This window comes from Zeugodacus cucurbitae, chromosome 6 (assembly GCF_028554725.1).
Source record: "Zeugodacus cucurbitae isolate PBARC_wt_2022May chromosome 6, idZeuCucr1.2, whole genome shotgun sequence".
Lineage (NCBI taxonomy): Eukaryota > Metazoa > Arthropoda > Insecta > Diptera > Tephritidae > Zeugodacus > Zeugodacus cucurbitae.
In genome coordinates, this window is record NC_071671.1 from 67,322,887 (window position 1) to 67,348,214 (window position 25,328).

Here is a 25,328-nt window from a genome sequence, read left to right on the forward strand (position 1 = left end):
ATATTTTTAAATTTAAAACTTCTTGAACACTTTTCAGAAAGGTACTAATATTCACAGTTAACATTTTTTCAGTATGTGGCAACTTTTTTCCAAATATATACAGTTCTAAGTTTTCCCGAGGAATTTTCGAAATCTTTTCGTGAAAATACATATATGTATTAGAACAAATTTTACCCTCGTTTTCTCTTTAATATACAAGTGGTACCCTACTCACCGCTTGATAATATTTGACAAAGCCACAAGATGTCCCAATTGGATAGCTAAATTTGCCAGTACTTCCTAATGCCTTAAACTCCTCGAAATGGATGTCATAGATACTGAAGAGCTGACAAAACGCTTTGAGCCATTCACAAATTTGTTGAGGTAAGTAATATGTATTTGGGATAGTTCAACTTGTTCCTTGAAATACGTAATGCCAAAATATTTCAGCCGCAGTCTAGCAAAAGCTGGATAGTGAAAGAGAAAGTTTCTAGATGTCTACAACTGCAACTTTGCAACTTTGAAAACGCATTCGACTAGATGTTTAGCCTTACGGCTTATAAGTCCATTGGAGAGTGTCTAGTAAGGTCTTCTATTATTTCGGCGAGCTGTTCCTTGACAAAAACAAATAGCTTAGTAGATTTTCTGTGATCAACTCTAGACCAAAATGATCTTGCATTCGCATATGATCTAGCTCTTGAGGGACTAAAATTAAATTTAAAATTTTAAGATAGGAAATTCAGTTTTAAAGGTAACTCTAATGCAGCTAAAGGAAGCAGAGCATTTATGATAGGGTTGCCTTAAAGAACTGAAGCAAAATTTTGAGTTGCATCCAGACATATAAAATTAAATTATTTTTTTATTCCAAATAATTGATATTACTACCAAATATTCTAAGTCTATGTAAAATTTGCCAAATTTTAGCTACTCATTTCTAAAACGCAATAACTTAAAGTCAAGATTACGGCAATATATGTAGAACACATGCAAATAGCCAGTCATTTCCGGTGGACAAATGTACACCAACCGAGTTAGAAGGTGTGGGTATAACAACTACTGGCATGCACAACATACAGTCATATGAATAAATATTTATGCTTGTCAAGCTAAGTAGGTTCCTTCCGCAGTATTTCCGCACGAAAAATATGTAGGTAAATGGATATTGCGAAACGTAATTGCAACCAACTTACTCATATTATACTCATATATATCTGACACTGACTTAAACAATTGCGACTAAATAACAACAACACAACAACAAAAATGTTTCAGTTTAGTTATGAAAGCCAAAAAAAATTGTATGCTAACTGTGCGAGTGTTTAAGATGGCGAGTGGCGCTGACAATGGCAAGATGGCCTAAAAATGTGCAACCCACACGCAACAAATTGTTGAAACATTCCAGCATATGCTCATTCTATTCTCAACCATAATTCTAACATGTTCTCGCATAATCATACACATATTGCTATTTAAGCCCACATTCGCATCGGTCTCTCCACATATCAGTGTTTGAGTTCAAGTGTCTGTGTGTTTGGTGTATTGCTGTAATTTATATTCATGCCATGTTAACATATTAGGCGGACAGGTCCACATTTGCCCATGGAGTTAGCACTAAATGTAGTACGAGGAAAAGACTGCAAGACACACACACATATGTAGATATATACGAGTATATACAAATAGACAGATGTACTAATTTGTATTATCAATGAAAACGCCTTATTTCCGAATTCAAGCTGCCATAAAGAGTTAAATAATGACTTGCCATTGTTGTTGCTATTAACAAAGAAATAAATAAATATTTGCCACGCGGATATTGGTGGAATTCAATGTTTCCCACACAATTATTTTTAGCTTAAAATAAATACAGAGTTATTGTGGCCAACTTGCAATTCATACTTAGAACGTAATTAAAGTTTTTTTTGTGGCATTTAAGTGGGTGTGGTTGCGTTAAATGCATGTGTTTAGCAGATAAAAATGTACTTCGAAGCAAGATTGAGTATTCTCGCAATAGAAGTGTGAAGTTGTGCGATATTTTGAGCTCTATTTGGAATATTTAACTATATTAATTAGATTAAAATTAGTTTTAGTAATCTGTGAGATAATTTCGTATTTTTGATTGTCTAATAATTTACTGTTTAGTGCACCATAAATTTTTAGAACAATTTTTTTATTACAATTACTAGAATAAACCTAGCCTAAAAACTCATATAGTGGGTTTACAAACTAGTCAAAAGATTAAGTAGAAACAACTTATTTATTCAACTCGTCACAGATTTTGATTGTGTGGCAGTTAGTGAGTTTGTTTAATGAAATTTCATACTTTTATTTACATTGATGAATCATGTAATTACTAAAACCTTAAAATCATTATTAGTTGAGTGTGATTTACTAATAGATAGAGACAACTTAAACTTCAACTTCAATTTACAATATTTTATCACAAAGTTACTGTCTGCAAAAATTTTTTGAAGTTCCAACACTCTTTTCATATAATTTTCTGTAAGATTAATTTTCTAAGATTTTTGTAAGATAATTATTCTTGGAAAGGGTCATAACAAATCGCTGCTAAATAGTCAAAAAAGAAAGAAGTCCAGCGAATTCTCTATAATTCTTTAATAATTTGATACAAAATGAAATTCAACAATTATATCTATAAGAAATTAGTATGGGCTATAAGCGCTTTGGTGCCATAAAAAATAAATTCAATCAGTCTTTAGCAAACTTCGAATATCTGATGAGCCTTAGAGACACATGAGACAAAAGACATTTTTTGCAAAATTTTTACATTCTTCCACCAAATAAATTTAATCTCACAGCTTATATAAACCAACCCTGTCTCCTATGGACGACCTAGTAAAGATTTTTTAATATTTTAGGAAGAATTTTTAAATGACAAATTAAAAAAAAAATTCCGAGTAACTTTTACTTTGCCATTTCAAGACGAAGTCTTGTAGAGTATTTATATGAGAGATTATATGAATTAATAAAATTGATGCTACCAAGAGTGACTTAAGGGGACCCCAATTTTCGGTTTCAAAAAATCGATTTTTTTATTTAATTCGAAGCTATAACTATTCAAGAATGATCCTTTTAAATTTCAAGTGAAAATTTCTCGAACTCTTCAAGATCTGGCCGATTTATGGTGGAAGCGTCAGGCGATGGCGAAAGAGCGCAGACATGGGCCACCTTACAGGTACCTAGCTCTCATTAGTGCCCCTCGGCATATTTTGTGGCGAGACCAACGAGTCGAAGAAAATTATGCCTATGAAGAAACGGAAGAAATTTTATGTGAATATGGCATAGCTGATTGAACGTAGGTAGGTTTTTTACCCAAGAATTTGCTTCTCAAAACTTTAAACGCGTTTTTCTCGACTGGACAGGTTACTCAAAACCTATTAGTCCAATCGGCTCCAAATTACAACCGTAAAAAATAACTTATGTTCATGTACCAGCCCATTGAAAATCGTCAAAATTTTAAAGAATGGGGGAGTCCCCTTAATACCAATATCTAAGAATTTTTGATCGGTTATATTCGAAAGGACTAAATAAAAAAAAAATATTCTTCTTAAATGTAAAAGAAATCTAACCTCAAAAAAAAATGATGAAATAAAAATAAACTGAAATTTTACATAAAAAAAATCACTAAAATCTTTTTTATGCAAAAATGTTGTAAATTTTTTTTAATAATAAATATTTCTTTTAAACTAAATAACTTTTGCAAAACACTCACCTGCATTCCGGTCGGACGCAAATGCTCATTCACCCAATTGCGAAAGGTGTTCGCCTGTATTTCAACCCATAAATCCTCGTTGCCGCGTATGTTCATACCCTTGGCGGCGGTGCCCTCGGGCGAGCGCGCCACCAAACCGGCATGGGTAATCTTCTGGGTTTCGGTGCTGCCATCGGTGTTATGCTTCAGCAGACCGGCATGTGTCACTTTGGCACCTTTAATATCTTTCACATCCATCCTGCGCGAGGATGACTACAACACACACACTGTCACTGTCACTTAAGCAATTCGTGCGCTTCTTATTTAATAAACGGATTCTTTTTCTTATTTTTTCGTTTGTTTTGTAGAAAATAGTAAAGTAAAATGTGCGAAATTCAGCGTTTAACACAATTTGCGTTTTGTTTTCATAGTGAACTTCGCACAGTTACGTCTAATGTTAATATATATATATACTCGTACACTTAACGGCGCAGGCACACTCAGCAGAACAAGTGAGCGCTTTGTTCTTTTTTCAATTCGCCTGTTACAGAAGATTTATTTGGCTGGTGTTCACCTGCTGCGCATTCACTAAAATGGGCGTTTTGGCAGCTTGTAGCTATAAGATGCTTTAATTTGGATATTTCGTTTCGTTGGCGCTGAAATTTTAGAGAAAATTAACACTTTTGGAACACGCCTTCAATTCGTATTACAATTATTATATAATATGTGCTAACACTTTGGCTTTGAGCCTTCGTTTGTAAGTATAAAGTTATATGTGATTTGATTCACTTCAAAATTGTCGACTTTTCTCACATCAAATTCCGTCGTATGTGCGCGCTCAGCCACTGCTGCGCTCAGACTGAAAGGCGTTTTTAGCCAAGTTCGCCAATTAGTTTTGGCGAATGTTCGAACAAAAAGCAAATCTATTCAAAAAATACTCCGCTTGATTCGTTCACCAATACATCAACAACAGCAGGCTGCTCAGCTCAGCTCAGCGCCAACCCACACACAGTTTCAGCCTTTCAAGTCAGCCTACTCAATTTTTGTTTTGAGCTCCAACAACAAGCAGCAATAACATATTTAGACTTGGCTTGTAAAACCTGCCTCAGAACGTCAACAAACCGCAAAAAACGATGACGTCATGCACGCTTTTCGAAAATGAAAATGAATAAGCTGTTTGCTCACCAATACGCACGCGCATGCGCAGACATCGACTGCTCTCCTGAGCGAATGCTCGCTCAACTGAGCTGACTGTGTAGTGATCATCACACAGAAAGTGACTTTAGCCGGTGATCGGTTGGTTTCTCTCTCTCCGCTGCTGGACGCTCAATTTGCGCGTTTTAGCTTTTTTGTTTAGCGCTGAGACTTGACTAACTTGTTTTTGGCTTAGACGTAAAAATTCGTTGCTGGTGTTGTTAGTTAGCCAAAAAATTGAAAAAAAATAGAATTTTTTGTGAGCAAAAAAAAACTTAATGCGAAATCATATATCAAAAAGCACGAGCGCAAAATCGTCAAAGAAAGCTATAGCAAAGTAAACAACAGCGAATAAGACTCAAAAAGTGTAAGCAACAAAGCTAATCAGTGAGCAAAAGGGATTACACTGTAGAAAATTGTTATAAATTATTGTAAAGAACAAATATTCGAATATACCCGAAATAATAAAAGTAAAAAATTGAAGAACAATTTATTGTTTCTTTAGTTACATCGAAATTATTTTTGATGATATTTCACTATTCTACTTTTATAGCCGGCAAATCATTCGAAATACTTTTTAGTACCACCTAGACGCGAGAACAATAACCTTCATATTGAATTTTTAACAGAAAATGGGGGTTTTCAGTTAACAAGAACTTAATCTCATTGATATGTTATTTTGAGAATTTTACATTCGTGTGTAATTCGGACAGACTGGTGTCTTAGTTGATACAAAATAGCACATTTTTCGAAAATAGATATTTTGAAAACATCGTTAACGATTCGAAACACTAGAAGAAAAAGAAGAACTCTCGATATTATATTCCGTTGAAAATTATGAGTCAAAAAGTAGACATTTTGATTAGCAAACAAACGGATCGAAACTCGAATTCGTCGATACCTCAAAGATCTGTCTCAAAGAAAATAAGCTATAGGAGAACTTGAAAGGTTTACTGGTATACCTCGCAGTCGACATCTCGAATATTTTTTTGTTGTGACATTCGATTTTTTCAATTTTCTAATTACACTTTAGAAATCAGATTTTACGAGTATCTTTCGAGTATGTGTAGGAGTGTGTGATTTATTATGCTTTAATGCGATTAACTGTTCATACTTATTACGCGCTATTACATAAGCAGAACTACACTGGTTCTGTCACACAATAGCAAGTCAATAACTTGTGAATGAAAATGCCCCACGAGCACTCTTTTGCTTTTTATTTGCTGATAACTGCCGCTTAGACTCGCTCGCCAGTTAAGTATTACCACATACAAATAAATTTAAAAAAGCCATAAATGTATATATACGAGCAAGTTTTCATCTATGGCGCGACGTTTGAGTGCAATCAAATGAAAAATTCCAGAAATTGCTGCCTTCGAGTTGACACCTGCGCGCTTGAGTAACCAGCTGCGCTACGCTCAGCTCAACACTGCGTCTCATGCTGAGTTCTAATACCTTACACTTATCGCAAGTATGTACTCTAACGAGTGGGTATGTTTGTGTGTTGTTGTACAGCAACAATGTGAAGCTTTTCGCATTTGCAATCTAACATCACAACTCGGAAAAGACTCTACTCGCTGGTCGTGATGTCATTGTTCTGGTATTTTGTTTTGTTGCTTTTTAGAAACTAAAATATATTTTTACAACTTTAGTATTAATTTTACGACTTAAAACACAAGTGATTTGGTGATTTAACACGTATTTCATATTGATTTTTGGAAGTATGGAAAAACGAGATGCAAAATACTGAAATAGAGAAATATGTTTTGCTTATTTCGCAGAATAATAATATTCATTTGAAATTACAAATAATTTAGTAGTTTCAGTGAATTTTTTTATATTTTCCATTAATTATACTGTACAACACTCGGCTGGATATTTGGACCACTGTTAATTTTTTCCGGGAGAATGAGTCATAAGTACAAAAATTGTACTCTACGATGTTCGAAGTCAAAACTCAAAATATTTGCATTCGAAATTCGAAAAAAGAACTTAAAGAAATATTATTAATACAAGATACAGCTACTAAAAAATCCAAGATTTAGACTTTACCTTTTTTTCTTCTTAATTCAATGGTATATACAACTTTTTCGTCAAGTTTGTATGAATATATAGATGGTAAGGTAAAAGGGCTGATAAAATGTATCTCCCTTAGACAGCTAAAATCGAAAATCCTTTGTAATGCCGCAAACTTCTAAATCTAAGTAGATACCACAGACCATCAGAAGTCGACAAAGTATTTTGAGATTGTTACAGATTTGTTGAGGCGGCTACCAAGATGTTTCAGCCTGAGTCTGGCAAAAGCAAGACAGTGAAGGAGAAAGATTCTAAAGGTTTCAATCTCGATTTCCTCCATGCAACAACGGCACTTTGCATCGTGAAGGATGTTTAGACTCGCGGCATGTAAGACCATTGGATAGGCTCCAGTAAGGAGCATTGCGTCTCGTTGAAACCTAAGAGCAAGTAGTTCAGTGGACATCTGCATTTTATACTAGGTCAAAAAGATCGTAGGTGCTGGATATGTATAGTAATTTTTTTTCTAATATGAAATCATCGAAAAACTAAAAAATTAGTTAGGATTTCGCCTTTTTAGCTCTAGGCTTCTAATAAAACACTCAACGGGGCGTCATTATTGTGCCAGCGAGTGTGAAAAAGATACTCGCTACAACAAGAGAATGATGCTAAAATTAAGGTAGACCCCCTGGAATAAACCAAAGGGGTGCATATGTTTAGCTTCTCATCAAATCACATATCTCATCATAATTCTTCTTCATATTTCTGTCTATCATATGATGAAGAATTAGATAACGAAATCAGATTGGTTTTGAATAATATTTTTGATGGAATTTATGCGAGAAATCTAACCAACGAAATTATTTTCATCTTCATAATCTAATCGCAAAAAGTCCAATAATTGCAATGTGAGTTTGAATAATAAGCAACAGCTTAAAATTTGCATTCAAAACGAAAATAGACCCAACTCCATCAGAAACTCAATCAAACTTTTTCACCAAATCACATCGTTCCCAAAAGAGAAAAACACGCACCGAAAGGCATCGAAAACAATTCGGCGAATCACTGAAAATCCATATGGGAAAATACTTTGGAAATGTCACAACCACAATTTATGGTGAGAAAATCCGCTACGCGAGCGCCGGCAATCAAAACTAAGCGCCAAAGCAGGTGCGAAGCAACCGCGTTGTCAACAAAAAAAAAAAATACAAATTTATGCGAGAAAATACATAGAAAATGCAGACAGACACAGTGACAGCGTGGCAGCGACACAGCTCAATACTATTGAGCGAAAAAATTGAAGAAATATTGAAACTGCGACAGCGTAAAAACTAAAAACTAATCCGCTTCTCGCTGCAGCAGATTGCCAAAAAAGTGCAACGCCACCGATTGGTGCCGACATTGTCTGCATGCGTGAGTGCCTCTGTCTCTCTGTGTTCATGTGTAAGTGTGTGTGTGTTTGTGGTGGCAGTGCTTTGCGTCAGCGGTGTGACAGTTGCAATGCGCAGGAAATCGCTGCCGCCTTTTCCGTTTTGTGTCACTTTAACTGACACAAATACGCTGAGCAACAACAACAGCGACAACAGCAATAGCAACTAAGGCAGCGCCAGAGAACTCGTTGTATTTATTTTTAGAATTGTTGTAATTGTTGTTGCCATGCGGCCATAACGTGCAAAAAGCGAAATGGCGAATGCAAATAAAACTTGGCATTGCGTAAAATAGCAGCAGCAACAATAACAATCAAAATGACGTTTATCGTCTGAAGTTTAAATGCCAAAAATGAAGCGAAAAGAATCGGCGAGGCTTATGCAACAACAACAACAACAGCAAATGTGTGCAAAGGGCTAGCGTTGCTCGTGTGGTTTTTGTTTCTGGTCTATGGCATGCAAAATAACACAAATATCGTAAAAATCGTAATTTCAAAAGCAACAAACACACACACACACAGGCACTTAGAGGCACAGAATTGCAAAATATTGCGCATAAAAAATATCTTACGACGGTTCGGTTCAGCCATCGTTGCAGCCATCATACTTTGCAGTATGCTCATGCCGCGAGCTGCGAGCTTTCTCTTGTATGCAAGTGAAGGTGTGTGCGTGTGCCTGCCAATATTGCCATATCTGTTACATTGTTTTCGAAGTCGTCGTAAACGTGCATTCGTCACTCACATCGCCCACGAAAACACATTTGCAATTTATTTCGGTGCTGTTATTGGTTATTGCTGTTGTTGTTGTTACTCTAACAATTTCCCCAGCGAGCCATTAGCAATTTATATTGCCTGAGTTTGTTGCGTTAGTGGAATATATAGCCCATCAGCAACATTACATGTATATGTATTTTGTAGTGTTGTCAAGTCGACTGAGTTAGCTGAGGAAGAGGATGAAAGCGATATTCTTTACGATGAAACTATGTTGCCGAGGTCAAGTTTCAAAAAAGAAATGTTTTATTAGTCTATTTAACTGTATAACGTCTTTGAAACAGGTGGCAACCATTCTCAAATAAAATTTATTATTTATTTATTATCTCTTCAATGTGATACAAATATTGCAAGAGTTTTGTAAATTATTAATTTTATCGAAGAAATTTGTTTAACAAGTGGCAACCCCTCATAATTAATTTTTCAATTTAGAACTTTGTAAAGTTCTTTAGTTAATACCGAATAATAATTGTAATTATAATAAATATTTTATCAATTTGATGACTTAACATTAAATCTTTTTAATAGGTGGCAACTCTTCTCAAATATTTTTTTTTTCAATTTATAACTTTCTTAAACCTCTTCAGTTTAATATTCATATTTCAATATTTTACTAAATTATTTTTTGTTCGAATACAATTTTTGAACTGGTGGCAACTCCACTTATCAAAATTTTTAATCTAGACCCTCGCAAAGTCCTGCAGTTGATACTCACATTGTAATAATTTATTTATCTCAACTATTCGTATGAGTAACAAATTTAAAATAGGTGGCAACTCTGCTTTAATAATATTTTTCATGATAAATTTTTAAATCTCTTCAGTTTTGGAGTCATATTGAATTGTTCGAAAATTTATTACCAGTTCTTTATTTAAAACTTTCAAACAGGCGGCAACTTTTTTAATCTTGTTAGTGTAAGACTTTTCAGCATCTGACTGATTTTACTTTATTTGTGTGATATTTTATTATCAAGCTTTGTAGAATTTAGCTCACTATTTCTGTCAGAGAAAATTATGATCTTGCCTCACTCTAAAGCAAGTAAAGGCTAAATTATTTCAGTATTCTCAATTTTTTATTTTCCCACATGAAAATTGGGAACGGAAAATTGAATTGATGGTTGACCTCAACAACTAAACAAACAGTGAGGCATGTAAAGAGAATGCCAAACGATTGCTTATCAAAATCTGCCGTGAATTTATTTACTTATTCATTCATAATTAGCTTAACCTCGATAGTATGCAACTATTTTGTATATAAAAACAGAAAAATGTGTAATCCAGGAACTAAATTTCAATTCACAGACAAAGCCACTGGATTTTGCACACGCTCAAACAGATTTAATTTGCTAAAAAATTAGTTTTAGTTCAAGCAAAAAAACCTAAAAATATTATAAACGCCATAAACAAAGACAATGCATACCCGCATGCTGAGTATGTATGCGTGCATACATGCGTGTTGCGGTGCATTCGATTATGAAGTAAAAAAATAGCAGAGTCACAGCTAATCGCATGACTGCATTCGAAAACAATTTTATACACCCATTTGAGCATTTCAACTGATTTTATGAACTCTGTATATTGTTGTGTTGTTTCACGGTGTTTATTGTTGTTGTTTCACTGTGCTTTTGTTGTTTTTCTGTGTTTTTCTATTTTTTTTTTTTTTTGTTATTTTTCATAGTTTTTTGTGATCGCCATTAATGCACTAGTCATTTTCTCATTTTCAACCCGTTTTCCTTCACCGCCACATACAAACATTTACACCTACTTATCCACAGAATCGAGCACACTCATATGTGTAAATATATATATTTAACTGCTTGTGTGTAGGTTGTTGCATACAAATCAAATAAACAATGACTAATTGCACGCATTTTAAGTTCAATGCCAATGTCAGCTGTTACAGCTGGCAGTTTGGCCCGCAGCAGCTGAGCTGAGTTTAATCGAGCCAAGTTGTACAGTCATAAATATTATTGTGGCTTATGGAGTTACATATATAGATGTGTGTATGTGAGTGTTGTTGTAAACAAATATGTGTGGACTGTCAGCCGTCATGCGACAATGTCACTAATGAGATCACAAGCTTTCTGTAACAATTTTTTATTGGTAATGACAAGTGACTCTGATGGCGCTTAGAAATTATATTAAGAAAAGTGAAATCTGCGCATGAGATATATATAATGACTGATGATCTATTTTTTGAACTTCATAATGCAACAATAAAAATACATTATAGAAACTGAAAGTGTTAAAGTAGGCTTTATAGCAGAGGACACTTGTCTGGCCTAAAGCATTCAGTGAGTGTCATGCGATAGTAGAAAATTTATCTCATGCGAGTTATGCATGGCAGTAGCATGGGAAAAGAAATAATATTATGATTCAGAATCGTGTTGTTAGAATTTGAGAGACGGCAGACTTTTTGTATATATTTTAGGCATCAATTGAACGCATTTTGCTTCGAACTTTTCAGCAGGTTTATACCAAGAAAAACTAATTTTTTATGAGAGGAAAATTAGATGTGACTGTCCAAAGAGACATTTGCCAACAAGAGAACCCAAAAGTCATTGTTTAGCTTAATTAATCCGTAGATTTGAAGATTTTATTTTTTACTGAATATGTGTATATAGATTGATACCAAGTTGTATAAATATGTATTGGTATACAACTTTGTTTCCGCCGTTTTCCAATAGATGTCTCTAGGGTCAAGCACTGGTCGATTAAATCGATTAAATCGTTTTATATCGATCTTGGACACTTTTTGAGCTGAATTCTCGACATTTGCGGGAAATTTTGCTTTTCTTGGCGGCTAAGGCTCATAGAATGCTTTCGGATACGTACGGTGAGGCTGTCCTAAGTGAAAGAACATGTCGCGAATGGTTTCAACGTTTTAAGAATGGTGACTATGAAGTCGAAGACCTTTATGATGGTGGAAGGTCATGAGTGGTTATGAGCTGCTAAAGCCAAGTGAAACCATCATGGGAGATCGATACCGAACGCACTTGATGCGTTTGGGCTGAGCACTAAAAGAAAAACGACCACAGTACGAGGAAAGACACGATAAAGTCATTCTCCAGCATGACAATGCTCGGCCTCACGTCGCAAAGGTGGTCAAAAAATATTTGGAGACGCTGAAATGGGAGATCTTACCCCACCCGACGTTTTCTCCAGATGTTGCTCCATCTGAGTACCACTTGTTCCGATCTTTGGCACACGGTCTAGCTAACGAGCACTTCAGTTCGTATGAAGAAGTCAAAAATTGGATTGAGACTTGGATCGATTCAAAAGATGAGGAGTTCGATGGTCACGGAATACGCATGCTGTCAGAAATGTGGTCAAAAGTAATAGCTGGTGACGGCCAATATTTTGAATAATATTTTTGCAACCGTTTTTATACAATAAAGCCTTAAATTTACAGAAAAAAACAGCGGAAGCAAAGTTGTAGACCAATATTCGGTGGAGCAACTGTCTCTGTTTCAATATTTACGCAGACATGTAATTCTAAACATTTTCTTAACATTTATAAAATTTTTAAAATCAAAAAAATTTAAGAGTTCGTGCCAAATTTTATCGGTATATGATTTTAAAAATCATTTAATTTTTTACCTCCACCCTTAACTAATTGTTGTAAATAATTAAAAAAAAAATATTTTGTATAACTGCCCAACTGTCAGTCAACTCCGACCAGGTAACTAAATAATTGAAGGTTGCTGTCATTGTTATTAGCCTTTGTCATTTTGTTTATTTTCACCTTTTTTGTTGTAAATATTAAATAATTTCGCTATTATTTACTTGTTTCAGCGGCAAATACATTTTGCATGTCGCCGCGATAAGCGTATAAACTCAACATCAGCTGTGTCAGTAATACAACTTTTTGACGCTTTGCTGTATGTTCAACGCTTAATTTGCTTTGTTTAATAGCGACATACTTGGTGATTTTGTTTAAAAGCTTTTTTTGTGTGTTCGTGTTTTTATTATGTTCAACGTGTTTTTTTCGCGTTTATTTTGGATGACATCAGTAGATTTTTATGAATTTTTAACAACATCATTTAGTTGTTGTAGCACAAAACAGTTGTTCACTGTCACTGTCGCGTATTTGATTGGTGTCATCACTGGCGGGGGAATATGCAATATAATAATATAATGTGGGGTATAAAAAATTGCTTTTGTTGTTGTAGAGATTTTCATGTTAGCAGAGCTGATTTGAAACTGTGAAAAATCGAATGACAGCTGTAATTTAAAATAGCTTAAATTCTCTATTATGGCAAGCCACTTTAAAAAAATAAAAAAAAATATAAAATTAATTTTTGGACCAAAAAAAGGTAGTAGTTTTCGTAAAGGTAGTAGTTTGAGGCTCTCTGTCACTTCTTAATATGTAGCATGTAGATACATTTTAGGTTAGAATATTTAAAAAATTTTCTTCAACTTATAAAAATCAGTAAAGCTTGAATATGGTAAAGAGCTCAGCGCTGCCAGCTTAATCAGTTTCTATACATTTATCCTCTAAACTATACCGATTAATAAATCAAAGAAAAATTTCTAACAAAATCTAAAAAAATTAATGAAACGCACCTTAATTTATTATTACCACTCACTAAAAATTTCTCTACATACTGCAATGTGAGTAGATATGTAGATATGCGCTTCTTCATCGCGTGTGTCACACATGTGCCAGAAAAGCAGTTACTTGATTATCATAGATAAAGTTAACTGATGCAACATGCAATGCATTTTAATTGAAACATACTATACAAAGAGGAGGACAGCAGCTAAGCGCAACAAACACTACAACAACAGCCACTAAGTGCAGTCAAAAGCATGTGTTGCATAATACACTCACTTGACAATGAAGCGAGTGTTGGGCAGAAAGCAGAAACGACGAAATGAAAACAAAATACCAGAAAGCTACCTGTAGCGAGTTTGTGTCTTAAGTCTTTTGTTTGCCCGACCAAGCATGGCATAATTATCAGCTCAGCATATACACAAACATACTTATATATATTTATGTATTTGTAAGCATGAAAAAACGTTCTAAGCTCAACTTGCTAGCGACTGTCTATTATAACAGTACTTTCTGTGCGACTATGTAACAACAACAACACCAGCAAATACATATATATATGTATTTAATTACGCTGACTGCTAACTGAGAGAATTATGCATATGCATGTGAGCATTGTGAAGTGGAAGACAACATTTTCATTTATGAAATTGTCTGTTTTGTCTGCCACAGCGAAAATCAGCACACATAACTGACAAATTCAGCGTTGTATTAGCAACGCGAAAAGCAAATTCCACTGAGATTCATGAGTTTCAGCTGCGAAACTCGGTCAAAGCTTTCCCAGAATTTCGGCTGCTGCCCTAATGAACAGATGCGCACATTTCGAAAATTGTATTTCATTTTTTTCGATTTAATTAAAGCGTAAAAAATACCCACAGGTATGAAGAGTGAAAAATAAAACAGGAATAGCAGCTCATTATACATATTTGCTGTTAATTGCTGGAAACAAGTTGATTTATTGATTGTTAATCAATTATAAATTAAAGAAAAGGTGGGATTTTGGAATGGTGGGGCGGTAACAGCGACAGCGTCTAATCAAAAAGACGTAAGGAGGTATTGACATTGTTAAGGCTTAGTTATAAAACGCAAGTGAGTGTCAAGTTATAATGAGTATTCTTATTTATTAGGTAGATTTGTAAACTTTCTAAATATTTATGAAGTACCTTAAGCCATTATTTGCATAATACAGGTTCCAGTGAGTTGAAAACAACAGTTTAGATAAAGCCTTGTTGGCATGTGTCTCCCTGTAACTGCGTAGATTGATTATGATCATCATATTTCAGCAAAGATTCCGTCGAGATATGGATTTCCAATTACAAAAACAAAAACAAAATAGATAATAAAGGGTGCTTATTAAGACATGTGGTTTTCAGGCAGAAGTAAAAACGCTTTTAATTTATGTTATGGCCAAGAATTTAACGTTATCATAAAGATAAGGGTTTGCTGTTATGTTTTAAAAATGATTTCGGGCAAGTTACCGCCGCGGATGGCTCGAATAAATTCGGTGAAATCTAATTTTTGACCATTTGACCCGTATGACAGCAACGAACATTGTCCAGAGCAAGTCTGTTCATTACGAAATGGCAAACTAAACTGGGTGAAACTGAAAAAGGTGTTGCCTCGTTACAAACCCCACGTCTTTAAAAACACCCGCTCGATCAAAAATTGAATTTATAGCACAAATTGAGGATCACTCAATAAGCAGTTCACTATGTTCATAGCCCAAGGCCCCGTATTCTTAAGAATGACAAGAGTCTTTATGGTGTTCTTATTGAAGATTTTTTTATACAATTTATTTATTGATACAATATTGTTTAGAAATGCAAATTTCTAGACTTAACTCCGAAAAATCTACTCAACTCTGACTGCTTCAGATACGGGCTGGGAGCTCCTTGCTAAAGAGAGAGGTTTTGCTAAATGTCTATGAAATATATGGAGTCTATGGACCAACATTATTTGATTCAAAGAATTTGTCCATGTAACTAATTTGACCAAAAAGATGGTGTCGGTAAGTATATGGATTCGGTTTCCGGTACTAACTATGGGGCAAAAGAATACATCCGCAGTAGTTATATTTTATGAGGGCCACAATATCTCCAGATTCGAATATCTTCATATCCAAAGTGATTATTAAAGTGGAAGAAATCGATATACAATGAATATCCGGTTAATATTCGTTTGTTCAGTTATCCGGATAACCATATTCTTCAGGTTTTTCCTAAGGTATTCTACCTTTTTCTAAACATTTACATCGTAATTTTATCTATGTATAATCTATATATTAGCTAATTTTTAATAGCCGGCTATTTGGGTACAATATTCGGTTACTCGATTATAAGGTTTTTTCTTTTAGCGGGTGAACTGAGATTACCAATCCATACGAGGGCTGCTATATATATTTCTGGCCTAGGCAACACTAAGTGTTACCAGGTACAATCTGACATTTCCATTGGAAAGTTTGACATTTTTTAGCATAACATCACTCAGAACTTATTGTCATTTAATCGTGAATTGTTTTATTTATAGGGAATTTAAAAAATCATCTCGGCCAAAAAATGGAATTAACTCGTGAACATTTTAGTGCGATCATTTTTCACAACCTTCAACGTGGATTATCGCGACAAGAGTGCATCGATGAACTAAAATCTTTGTATGGCTATGAAGCACCATCCTATAGCACTGTGAAAACTGAAACTGGTACAACGAATTCAATCGTGGCCGACGCTCGCTCAAAGACGAATTCCGTGAAGGTCGTCCAAAAACAGGCGTTGTGCCAGAAAACATCGATGCCGTACGTGAACTGATAATGCAAGACCGTCATGTAACATACCTTCAGATAGAGGCATGCCTATGCATTGCTCCCACCAGCATACATTCGATATTGCATGAACACCTGGCCGTAAAAAAGGTTTGTACTCGTTGGATCCCGCACAATTTGACAATCGCTCAAAAAAAGGCTCAAAAAAAGTGCTTCGAAAATTGGTTTGAGCGCATGCAAAAGTGTATAAATCTTGATGGAGAATATTTTGAAAAACAATAAAACCATTTTCGTTGATAAATATTCCTATTTTCATTATTAGGCCAGAAATATATATAGCAGCCCTCGTATTATCCTGATACTATCTATATTGCTTTTTGTTTAACAAAATTCTACAACAAAACTAACTGCCTCTAAAATGTATGCAAATCAGAATCGGAGAAAAATAAAAAATATCTACCAAAAATTTATTCACCACCCAGAACTTTATGGCGTTCCCAAGTGAAAGTGTTCTGCAGCAAATGCTCATCGCATTCAATTTCGCTCTACTAAACTTAATTTTTATTTCATGCGCACACAAATTGTTGTTTGTGTTTGTAAATAAATATCTTTTAATTCAGTGTGGATTTCGCTTTTTTGCGCTTATGGCATATGTGTGCTAGCTGATTCGCTTAATGAATTCAATAACAGATTCATATCAGCAACGCCAACAAAAACACAAACAGTCAACAACAAAAAAAATGTGTTGAACACAAAAATGGGGAAACTCGTTCGCGCTGCGCGAAATAGCAGCGAATAGCTGAGAAGTGAGCATATATAATAATGCAACAAAAACAACAACTGTAAAGGCAAGCTAGCAGTCCAGCAGCGAACGAGTGGTCAAAGCAATCGCGCAAACACAGCGTTAATCAACAACATTCCAAAAATACACTTTTATTTATCTCATTTTGTAGTGTGAATGTGTGCGGTGGCACGCAAAGCGCAACACACGAACAGCTTAATGCCCGCCCGAGGGCAGTGTAATGTATGAGTGCCGAAATAAAAAAGTAAAAAGTAAAAAGGTTTTCAAGTGTTTACCACACGAGGTAATTGCAAAAATGGATGCAAACAAATATTGTAAAAAATTAATAGAAATGGTTGGAGGAAAAATATGTCTAGTTTATAATAACGCTGATAAAATTAATTTATTAAAGAAAGAAAACAAAATTATTTCACAAAAAATCAGCAACAATTTTATTTGAAAATATAAACTTTTTCTAGTAAAAAACTCAGTAGCGCCAATGAATTTCTGCCATCAATCATTCATTATTACTTTTTTGTTGGCGCAGAGCGAGGCTTTCACGCTTTACGCGCCGAAAAATCACACCAAAATTGGTTATCTCCAAGTGTGTGTGTGAGTTGTTTTGACGCTTTCAACGCCACCGCCGCCGCCAACGCCAGCAACAACGCAATCGGTTTGTTTTTGCAAGTGGCTCGCAAATTGCCAAGTGTTTGGTATATACATATACATATATATGTATGTATATCATTATATAAATATGTAATCTATGCGACTTCGTTCATGTATTTATGCGGGTGTAGGCGTTGTTGTTGGCACATTTCATTGACTTTTGCACCCGCTGGCATGTGGGCGGATTTAACCAAAAATTTAATTGACTTTTTCAGCAAACAATGTCGCAATAAACAGTGAATAAAATCACAAATAAATGTGTCAAATACGAAATTTCTAAAAAAAGAATATTTATAATAACGAAATGTTAGTTAGTAACGAGCCACCCACACTGAGATGGAAGATCTTTTGGATGAAAAAACAAAAATCATAAAGACTTTGTAAAATGAATGTAGAGCACGCTGAAGTAGTAATCGAGTTTTCGAGAGCAAATTTGGAAAATAATACAATTAGAAATAATGGTTGTATTTGGAAAAAAAAGTAATTTGCAATAAATGGTATGACACATTACTTCAGCAATAAATGGCGTGAGACAATTGTTGACAATATCCATCAAAAGATTACAGTGTATGGGTTTAAGCAGAGTTATTTTATTGAATTGATATCTTCTTATTCGAAGAAAAGAAGTATAAAAATTTAATCAAGCCAATTTAAGGCGTTTTAAATAAGTGTTTCACAAGTTCATAAACTTAAATGTAATTGGATAGTGTTTAAAGAGCTTTTGCCTTTCTTAATGTAATCTATATCAGCGAACGTGCTTTTGTTTCGCGTTCTACAGAACGATTTGACTTTAACTAAAAATTAGTATACTATTGGTCTATTGGTCTTTGCCTCCGCCGCTTTTTTTTCTTAATTTAAGTTTTTTATAAAAACGGCCTTAGAAGCACTTTTCTTGGAATTAAAAAAGAAAAGCAAAATTTCCCGCAAATGTCGAAAATTCGGCTCAAAAAGTGACTTTTTCAGTTGAGAATAAATTTGGGATGCGAACAGATCTCTACAAATATTTTGTTGGGTTAATGTTGACACAAATGTCCAAGATCGATATAAAAAAAAAAAATCAATTTAATCGACCAGTGCTTGACCCTAGAGACATCTATTGGAAAACGGCGGAAACAAAGTTGTAGACCTAATACGACATTTTGGGTACCAGAGGGATATTCAAAACTTCGTAATTTCTTTTTAAAAGGAAATTGTGGAATATATATGCTCAAAAAATTATATAAATAATATACTATATTTATAATAAAACATCACTTTATAGCTTTTAAAATCTCTCTAATAACAGTAACATAAAGAAAAAATAACAAATAAAAGCAAAAACATGCCAAGGTCACTGCTGGTTCGACCAGCTTTGTTTTCGTATATCAAGATAAAACCGCACGCTGCTTTAATGACCGAAAGCGCAACAGTAAAAATCAGCATGGAAAAGCAAATAAATATAATTGAGCTTTGGCAATGAAAAATAAAATAAAAGCTGGTGAATAAATAAAAGCGAAATATTTGGCCGAAAAATAATTGCAAACGATAAAAGCCATTAATGAAAAGTAAAAACTTTAAGTGGCCAAAGTCATTGCTGTGTGGATGAAAGTGACAGGCGGCGCGCTGCCTCAACTACAATAACAACAACAAAGTGTTAAATATAATCAAGCAACTATCACCAACAGTCTAACTACCTTGAGGCAGACAACTGTGGGCAAAAGCTCTAGAGTGTTGGTGTTGTTGTCTGTGCGTGGCTTGCATGTCCAGCACACTTCCTTGTTGGCAAAACGCAGACCAAGTGGTTAACAAAGAACGTATTTGTCTAATATGAGTGTATGTTTGTATGTGATATATGTGTGATTACCTCAACCGAGAAGTTTGTGAAACAATGGCAGCGCTAATTACTCGTCAGTGCATTATGTAATTAACTGCAGCTGAGAGTACAAACAAGATAAACGTATGATGAAGAGATTCAGAAGAAGTTGTTGAAGTAAATTAGTGAAAATAAGAAAATGATGAAAGACGTTAGCAATGTCTGACCAAAATATTGTCAAAGAAAAGTCATGAGATAATTGCCTTAAATACCTCTATTGGTTATAAATACTCTGAAAATCTCTTATTTCGAGCAAAATCAACAAATTCAGATATGGGACAATGAAATAATATTTAAAAATAAAAAAAATATTTAAAAATAGAGCTGCCAACGATGATAAAATTAAATTTGACATAATTAATAACAAAGGAGTGCCAAAGGAAAGAAACTAGAATTTACCGAAGAAAAATTGATCACTCTTATCTTCTCTAAACCCATGCACTGTCTCTACGACGACATAGATAGGTGCATGCTAAGAAACCGTAAAGGTCATGTGCAAAGCGATAGATCGGAAATATACAAGGTTCTTACTGTCACTAAATAGTAAGGGCTGTAGGACCATGGTTGGCATTCTTATTGTCGGATCGGGAGGTATGCAGGAAGTGTCAAGAGCGGGGCACCAATGAAGCAGTGGATCTTTTGTGCGTTTGTCCTGCGTTAGCGAGACTCAGAGAATACGTGAAGGCACTCCATCTGGCATCGCTAAGGTCTGTAACTGGTCTATGCATGGCCTGCAGGCCTACCAAACCAACCAACCTAACCTAACCTAACTTATCTTCTCCGAATACTGCTTAACTTATTAAAAATACATTATACAACGAGCATATTGGATTATGTTGGCAACCCTGCATGTTATTAAACATCTTTGTAAAACTCCATGCAATATAAACTCCAAATCTCTATACCAAAAGCAACATACATCAAGTCAAGCTTTAGATACAAGGGTTGCTATATATATTTCTGGCCTAGGCAACACTAAGTGTTACCAGGTGCAATCTGACATTTCCATTGGAAAGTTTGACATTTTTTAGCATAACATCACTCAGAACGTTTTGTCATTTAATCGTGAATTGTTTTATTTACAGGGAATTAAAAAATTCATTTCGGCCAAAAAATGGAACTAACTCGTGAACATTTTCGTGCGATCATTTTTCACAACTTTCGACGTGGATTATCGCGACAAGAATGCATCGATGAACTAAAATCTTTGTATGGCTATGAAGCACCATCCTATAGCACTGTGAAAAACTGGTACAACGAATTCAATCGTGGCCGACGCTCGCTCAAAGACGAATTCCGTGAAGGTCGTCCAAAAACAGCCGTTGTGCCAGTAAACATCGATGCCGTACGTGAACTGATAATGCAAGACCGTCATGTAACATACCTTCAGATAGAGGAATGCCTATGCATTTCTCCCACCAGCATACATTCGATATTGCATGAACACCTGGCCGTAAAAAAGGATTGTTCTCGTTGGATCCCGCACAATTTGACAATCGCTCAAAAAAAGGCTCAAAAAAAGTGCTTCGAAAATTGGTTTGAGCGCATGCAAAAGTGTATAAATCTTGATGGAAAATATTTTGAAAAACAATAAAACCATTTTCGTTGATAAATATTCCTATTTTCATTATTAGGTCTGAAATATATATAGCAGCCCTCGTATTTCAAATTTGTATCATTAATTAGATTAAACAAAAATTAAAAACAAACTAAAATTCATTTTCTGTTTGAAGATTTCAGTAAATTAATTTCATTCACCAATTACTAAATTTGAAATCAGAGAGATATGTATGTATTGTGCTTATTAATAACACAGGCCAAAACTCAATTTGCTTCTTTGAATTTATCAACTGATTCCAGTTAATTTGAGCGCGCTGAATTCAAATCTGTAATCAGTTTGTCTCTATCAGCTCAGCTTTCGTGATATAGCTTTTTTATACCCTCAAATTAACTTATGAACTGAAAAAAAATAAATAAATTCAAAGAAGCAATATTTTTTTATTTTGTCGGGCTGAATAATATTCAATACCGAAGAGTTAAGAAACGAACTCGATATTTTTATATCATGCGAGAAAATGTTCTAATGACATAATTCTGTTAAGGATAGAAAAAAATCGCAATTTTATATTTTTGATTTTTTTTTGGTAAATTTGATATGCGTTCTACATTTCTATTGGTTTTATCTATTGATCCAGTTTGGCACTACCGGTCGGACTCGGCTGAATATTACACTATGGTATCACAATCTGAACTTTCTTAGAAAATTGTTTATGTTCCTGCTAATATCAACTACCTTTAGTCGAAGAGAATATATTTTGAATAAACGATCTCTTCGCTTTACGATTTAATATTACGAAAGTCAGATATATTTTGAAATCATCAATAATAATAAAGTTCTACAGTTTTCTATAAGCTTTTTGTGGGTCACACATTCTTGTGTGCCATTCATTTCTCAGGCTTCAAGCTAGCAATTTTTTTGTAGAATATAAAAATCACTTATTTATGTTTATAACATCAAAGTCTCTCATACAATACATAAATCCATTACATTAACCAATAACAATGCATTTCGATAATCGACGCCTTATCTTAATTGTTCAATTTGATCTACAAATCCATACAGCGATCACCACCATTGTTTCCGTTTATGTAAAAATCAAAATCAAATAAACTTAAAAGCAATGAATGGCAAAAATATGAATTGAAGCGCCGCAATTTCAATAAAATCATAAAACGTGAGAACAGCAGAACAAAGACAAGCGGCATATAAAGCATGCAACAAAGTAGGAGGATGCAAAAAAAATAAACTAAAAAAACAACAAATAACAATTACGGTACAAAATACCAAAGAAAAGCACAAAAAAACAGAAAAATGTACACAAACAATAACGAACGACCGAATGGGCAACAAATGGAGGAAACGCTTGATGAAAAATGTGGATAAGATAAAAGCGGCACCTGCGAGCGCACGTTAATTACAGCCCAAATGAAGTGGCATGTAGCGGAGTTGGGTTGACTGGCGACGACCAAGTTGCGGTACACACACGCCTCAAGTGTAGATGAGTTGAAAAATAAAGTAATAACAACAACAAATGACACAAATAAGCAACATAGTCATCAAAAGAGTCTGAAGTGAGTTGCAGCGCTTGCAGTGGAGCCATTGGAGTGCGTGCGGGGCGCGCTTGTGGCAAGTGCCATACAAATGAACAACAACGGGCCGAATGGGCTGCCGATGCGGCAAGCCGACTGTGAGTAATGAATTGCAGCGCGCTATAAGCTGAGAGTGGAGCGGCTGGCGTGATGAGGAGAAGCGGGCGTGCTGAAGTGAACAAGTAGCTTGCGAGACAGCGGCGGCTTGAAGAGCAATAGACCAAAATAGACATAGAAAAAACAGAATAAAAAAAAAAAACAAAATAACAAAAACACTAAAGCAAAACGCGGCACAATTTCAGTTATTTTTCTACACGCTCTCAATTAATAGGAGCTGCTAGCTATTTTTAGCAACAAAATTCGTTTACAAAATCTTAAAATTTTTTATTGCCACACACATAATGTTGCATTTCACTACTATTTTCGTTGCAATGAAACTATTTTTAGCACTTTTAATGAAAAATTTGGTCAGCGTTATGTATTACATCGATTGCACTCTCTTGTAGTTGTTGTTATCTTTTTCACTGTGTAAATTTTTTGTTGAAAGCAGCTGCTCACTGACACTTGTGGCGAGCTTCAGACACGATCGGCAACTGTTCGTCGGCTTAAGTGGTGCTCTTCAAGCGTGCTGTGGGTAAGCTAAGCTTTCAATGAAGCTTTTGGATTTTTTGTTTACCTTGCGTTTCCAGTTGGAAGTTGGGAATGCGTTAAGTAAGCTCATTGGAACTGTGTGACGTCATAGTTGATTGGTTTAACGTCGACGTCGTCACAGCATAGGCAGCAGCGCGCTTGTGTCTTAAGTCTTTTGTTTACATTTATTCACCGGTAGAGACACCACAAATATTACAAAAAAAATTAAATATTAAAAAAATATTGTTGAAATAATACAAAAATTAAAAAGGAAAAGTAAAAAAGCTTTAAATTGGTCATATTTAGCAATGGAGTTGCTACCCTGTGTATAAAATCAAAATATAAAAAAATATTCAAACATAGGTCGTTTGGGAAAGCTCCTGGCACGAATTTGAGAAGTTTTTAATTTAAAAAATTTAAAATAAGGGTTGCCAACGATGAACAATTTAAGGGGTTAGGGGTAGTCAGAGACATGAAAAAATTTGAATTTTCAGTAATTTTTTTGCTATTAATTCAGGTTATTTTACAAAAGTAATAATATGGCATTATTATACAATGTTTTGACTTAAAGTCACGAAAATTTGAAAAAAAAGTTTATAATTTCCAAAGTTATAGTCTGTGTTGACCCAGTCTCAAAAAAAGGTCCTTGTGGTGACAATCATAAGTCCTTGGAGATTCATCTAAAATCAATCGGATAAAAAAATAGTTTTATGAAATAATCCTGGGCCTGGTCTGAAGCTTTTTTTTCAAAAATTAACAAAATGGCGGCCTCAGTAAATTTTTTTTTAGATTTTCGGGATAAAATCAACAGTTAATTGTTCTAAAAAATGAAAATCGGTTTTTGAGTTACAGTTGTCACCAGTTCCAAAAACATAGTTTTGAAATAAACGCATTTAAAGTTTGACACTAGTGTGCTGGAGTGCCTGAGCGCTCTTTGTTGTTTGTCGAATAACTCGAAAAGTTATTATCGGATCAACTTTAAATTTTCAGAGAATATTTGTAAGATTTTACTCTTAACGAAGATGCAAAAAAAAATGATTTTTCGAAAATCCTGATAACCCCTAACCCCATAAGTCTAGAAATATTACCAAAGGAAGATCACACGTAAGGTGTTAGAGACAGCCTTCCGAAAAGTGTTTGTGTAGAATTTAATTTTTGTACAGAGTTGCCACATATACAATTATTGAACCTTAAAGAATATGAGAAAGCGTAACTTCAAAAATTATCGTATTTGAATGTAGAATATATTTGTATGGAGTTGCCACCTTTTAAGAAAATTTTCAAGATATCGCTGTAACTGATTTCCCACCCACCACTGAAGCAAAAAGTAAAAATCACACATATTTTTATGAATTATTAAATATTTATTTTTATTAAATTTTTATTTTTATTCAGTTTACACGTTTGACTGGTTTTTTGAATTTTTTTTTTCAGTATTTACTTAAATGTCGTACATTTACATTTTCAAATAGTAGTTTTTTACTTTATAATTAATTTTTTATATTTTTTCTTCTAAGAATTACATTGTATTTCATAGAAATTACAATGCATAATTTTTTTGTGGAATTTATTTGCATTCATAATTCCAAGCAACAATCTCTCTCTTTAACTTGTTTGCAATGCAAATTTATACTTTTAGAGTAATTAATTTTGATGAAATAAAATTGAAAAGATAATTGCTTACAAAAGTCTGCGATGAAATTGGTATTTAGTATATAATCAAGCGAATTAATATTATACTTTACTATAAAAGCTATTTTGAAAATAAAGAAATTAGTTTTGCGTTATTTCTATAATAAAATGGTTATTTGCTCTCTAAATGCAAATGGAATCATTACT

At 34.3% G+C, this 25,328-nt stretch overlaps 2 protein-coding genes across 4 annotated transcripts in view; both read right to left on the bottom strand.

Annotated features, from left to right (window-relative positions):
* The window catches only part of LOC105212111 (filamin-C), a 56,982-nt gene extending 52,416 nt beyond the window's left edge, over positions 1-4,566 (bottom strand). For 2 of the 3 annotated variants that reach the window (XM_054233651.1, XM_054233652.1), the window contains exon 1: positions 3,713-4,566. In XM_054233651.1, the coding sequence (XP_054089626.1) occupies positions 3,713-3,949 (237 nt within the window). In that variant the 5' untranslated portion in view covers positions 3,950-4,566. The remainder of the gene's footprint in view (positions 1-3,712) is intronic. The other variant, XM_011183891.3, reaches the window with a different exon arrangement.
* LOC105212115 (cyclic nucleotide-gated cation channel beta-1) overlaps positions 4,238-25,328 on the bottom strand; it is an 87,520-nt gene continuing 66,429 nt past the window's right edge. Inside the window, exon 11 of the mRNA XM_054233653.1 lies at positions 4,238-4,347. The gene's annotated coding sequence lies outside the window, so the exon portion shown is untranslated. The remainder of the gene's footprint in view (positions 4,348-25,328) is intronic.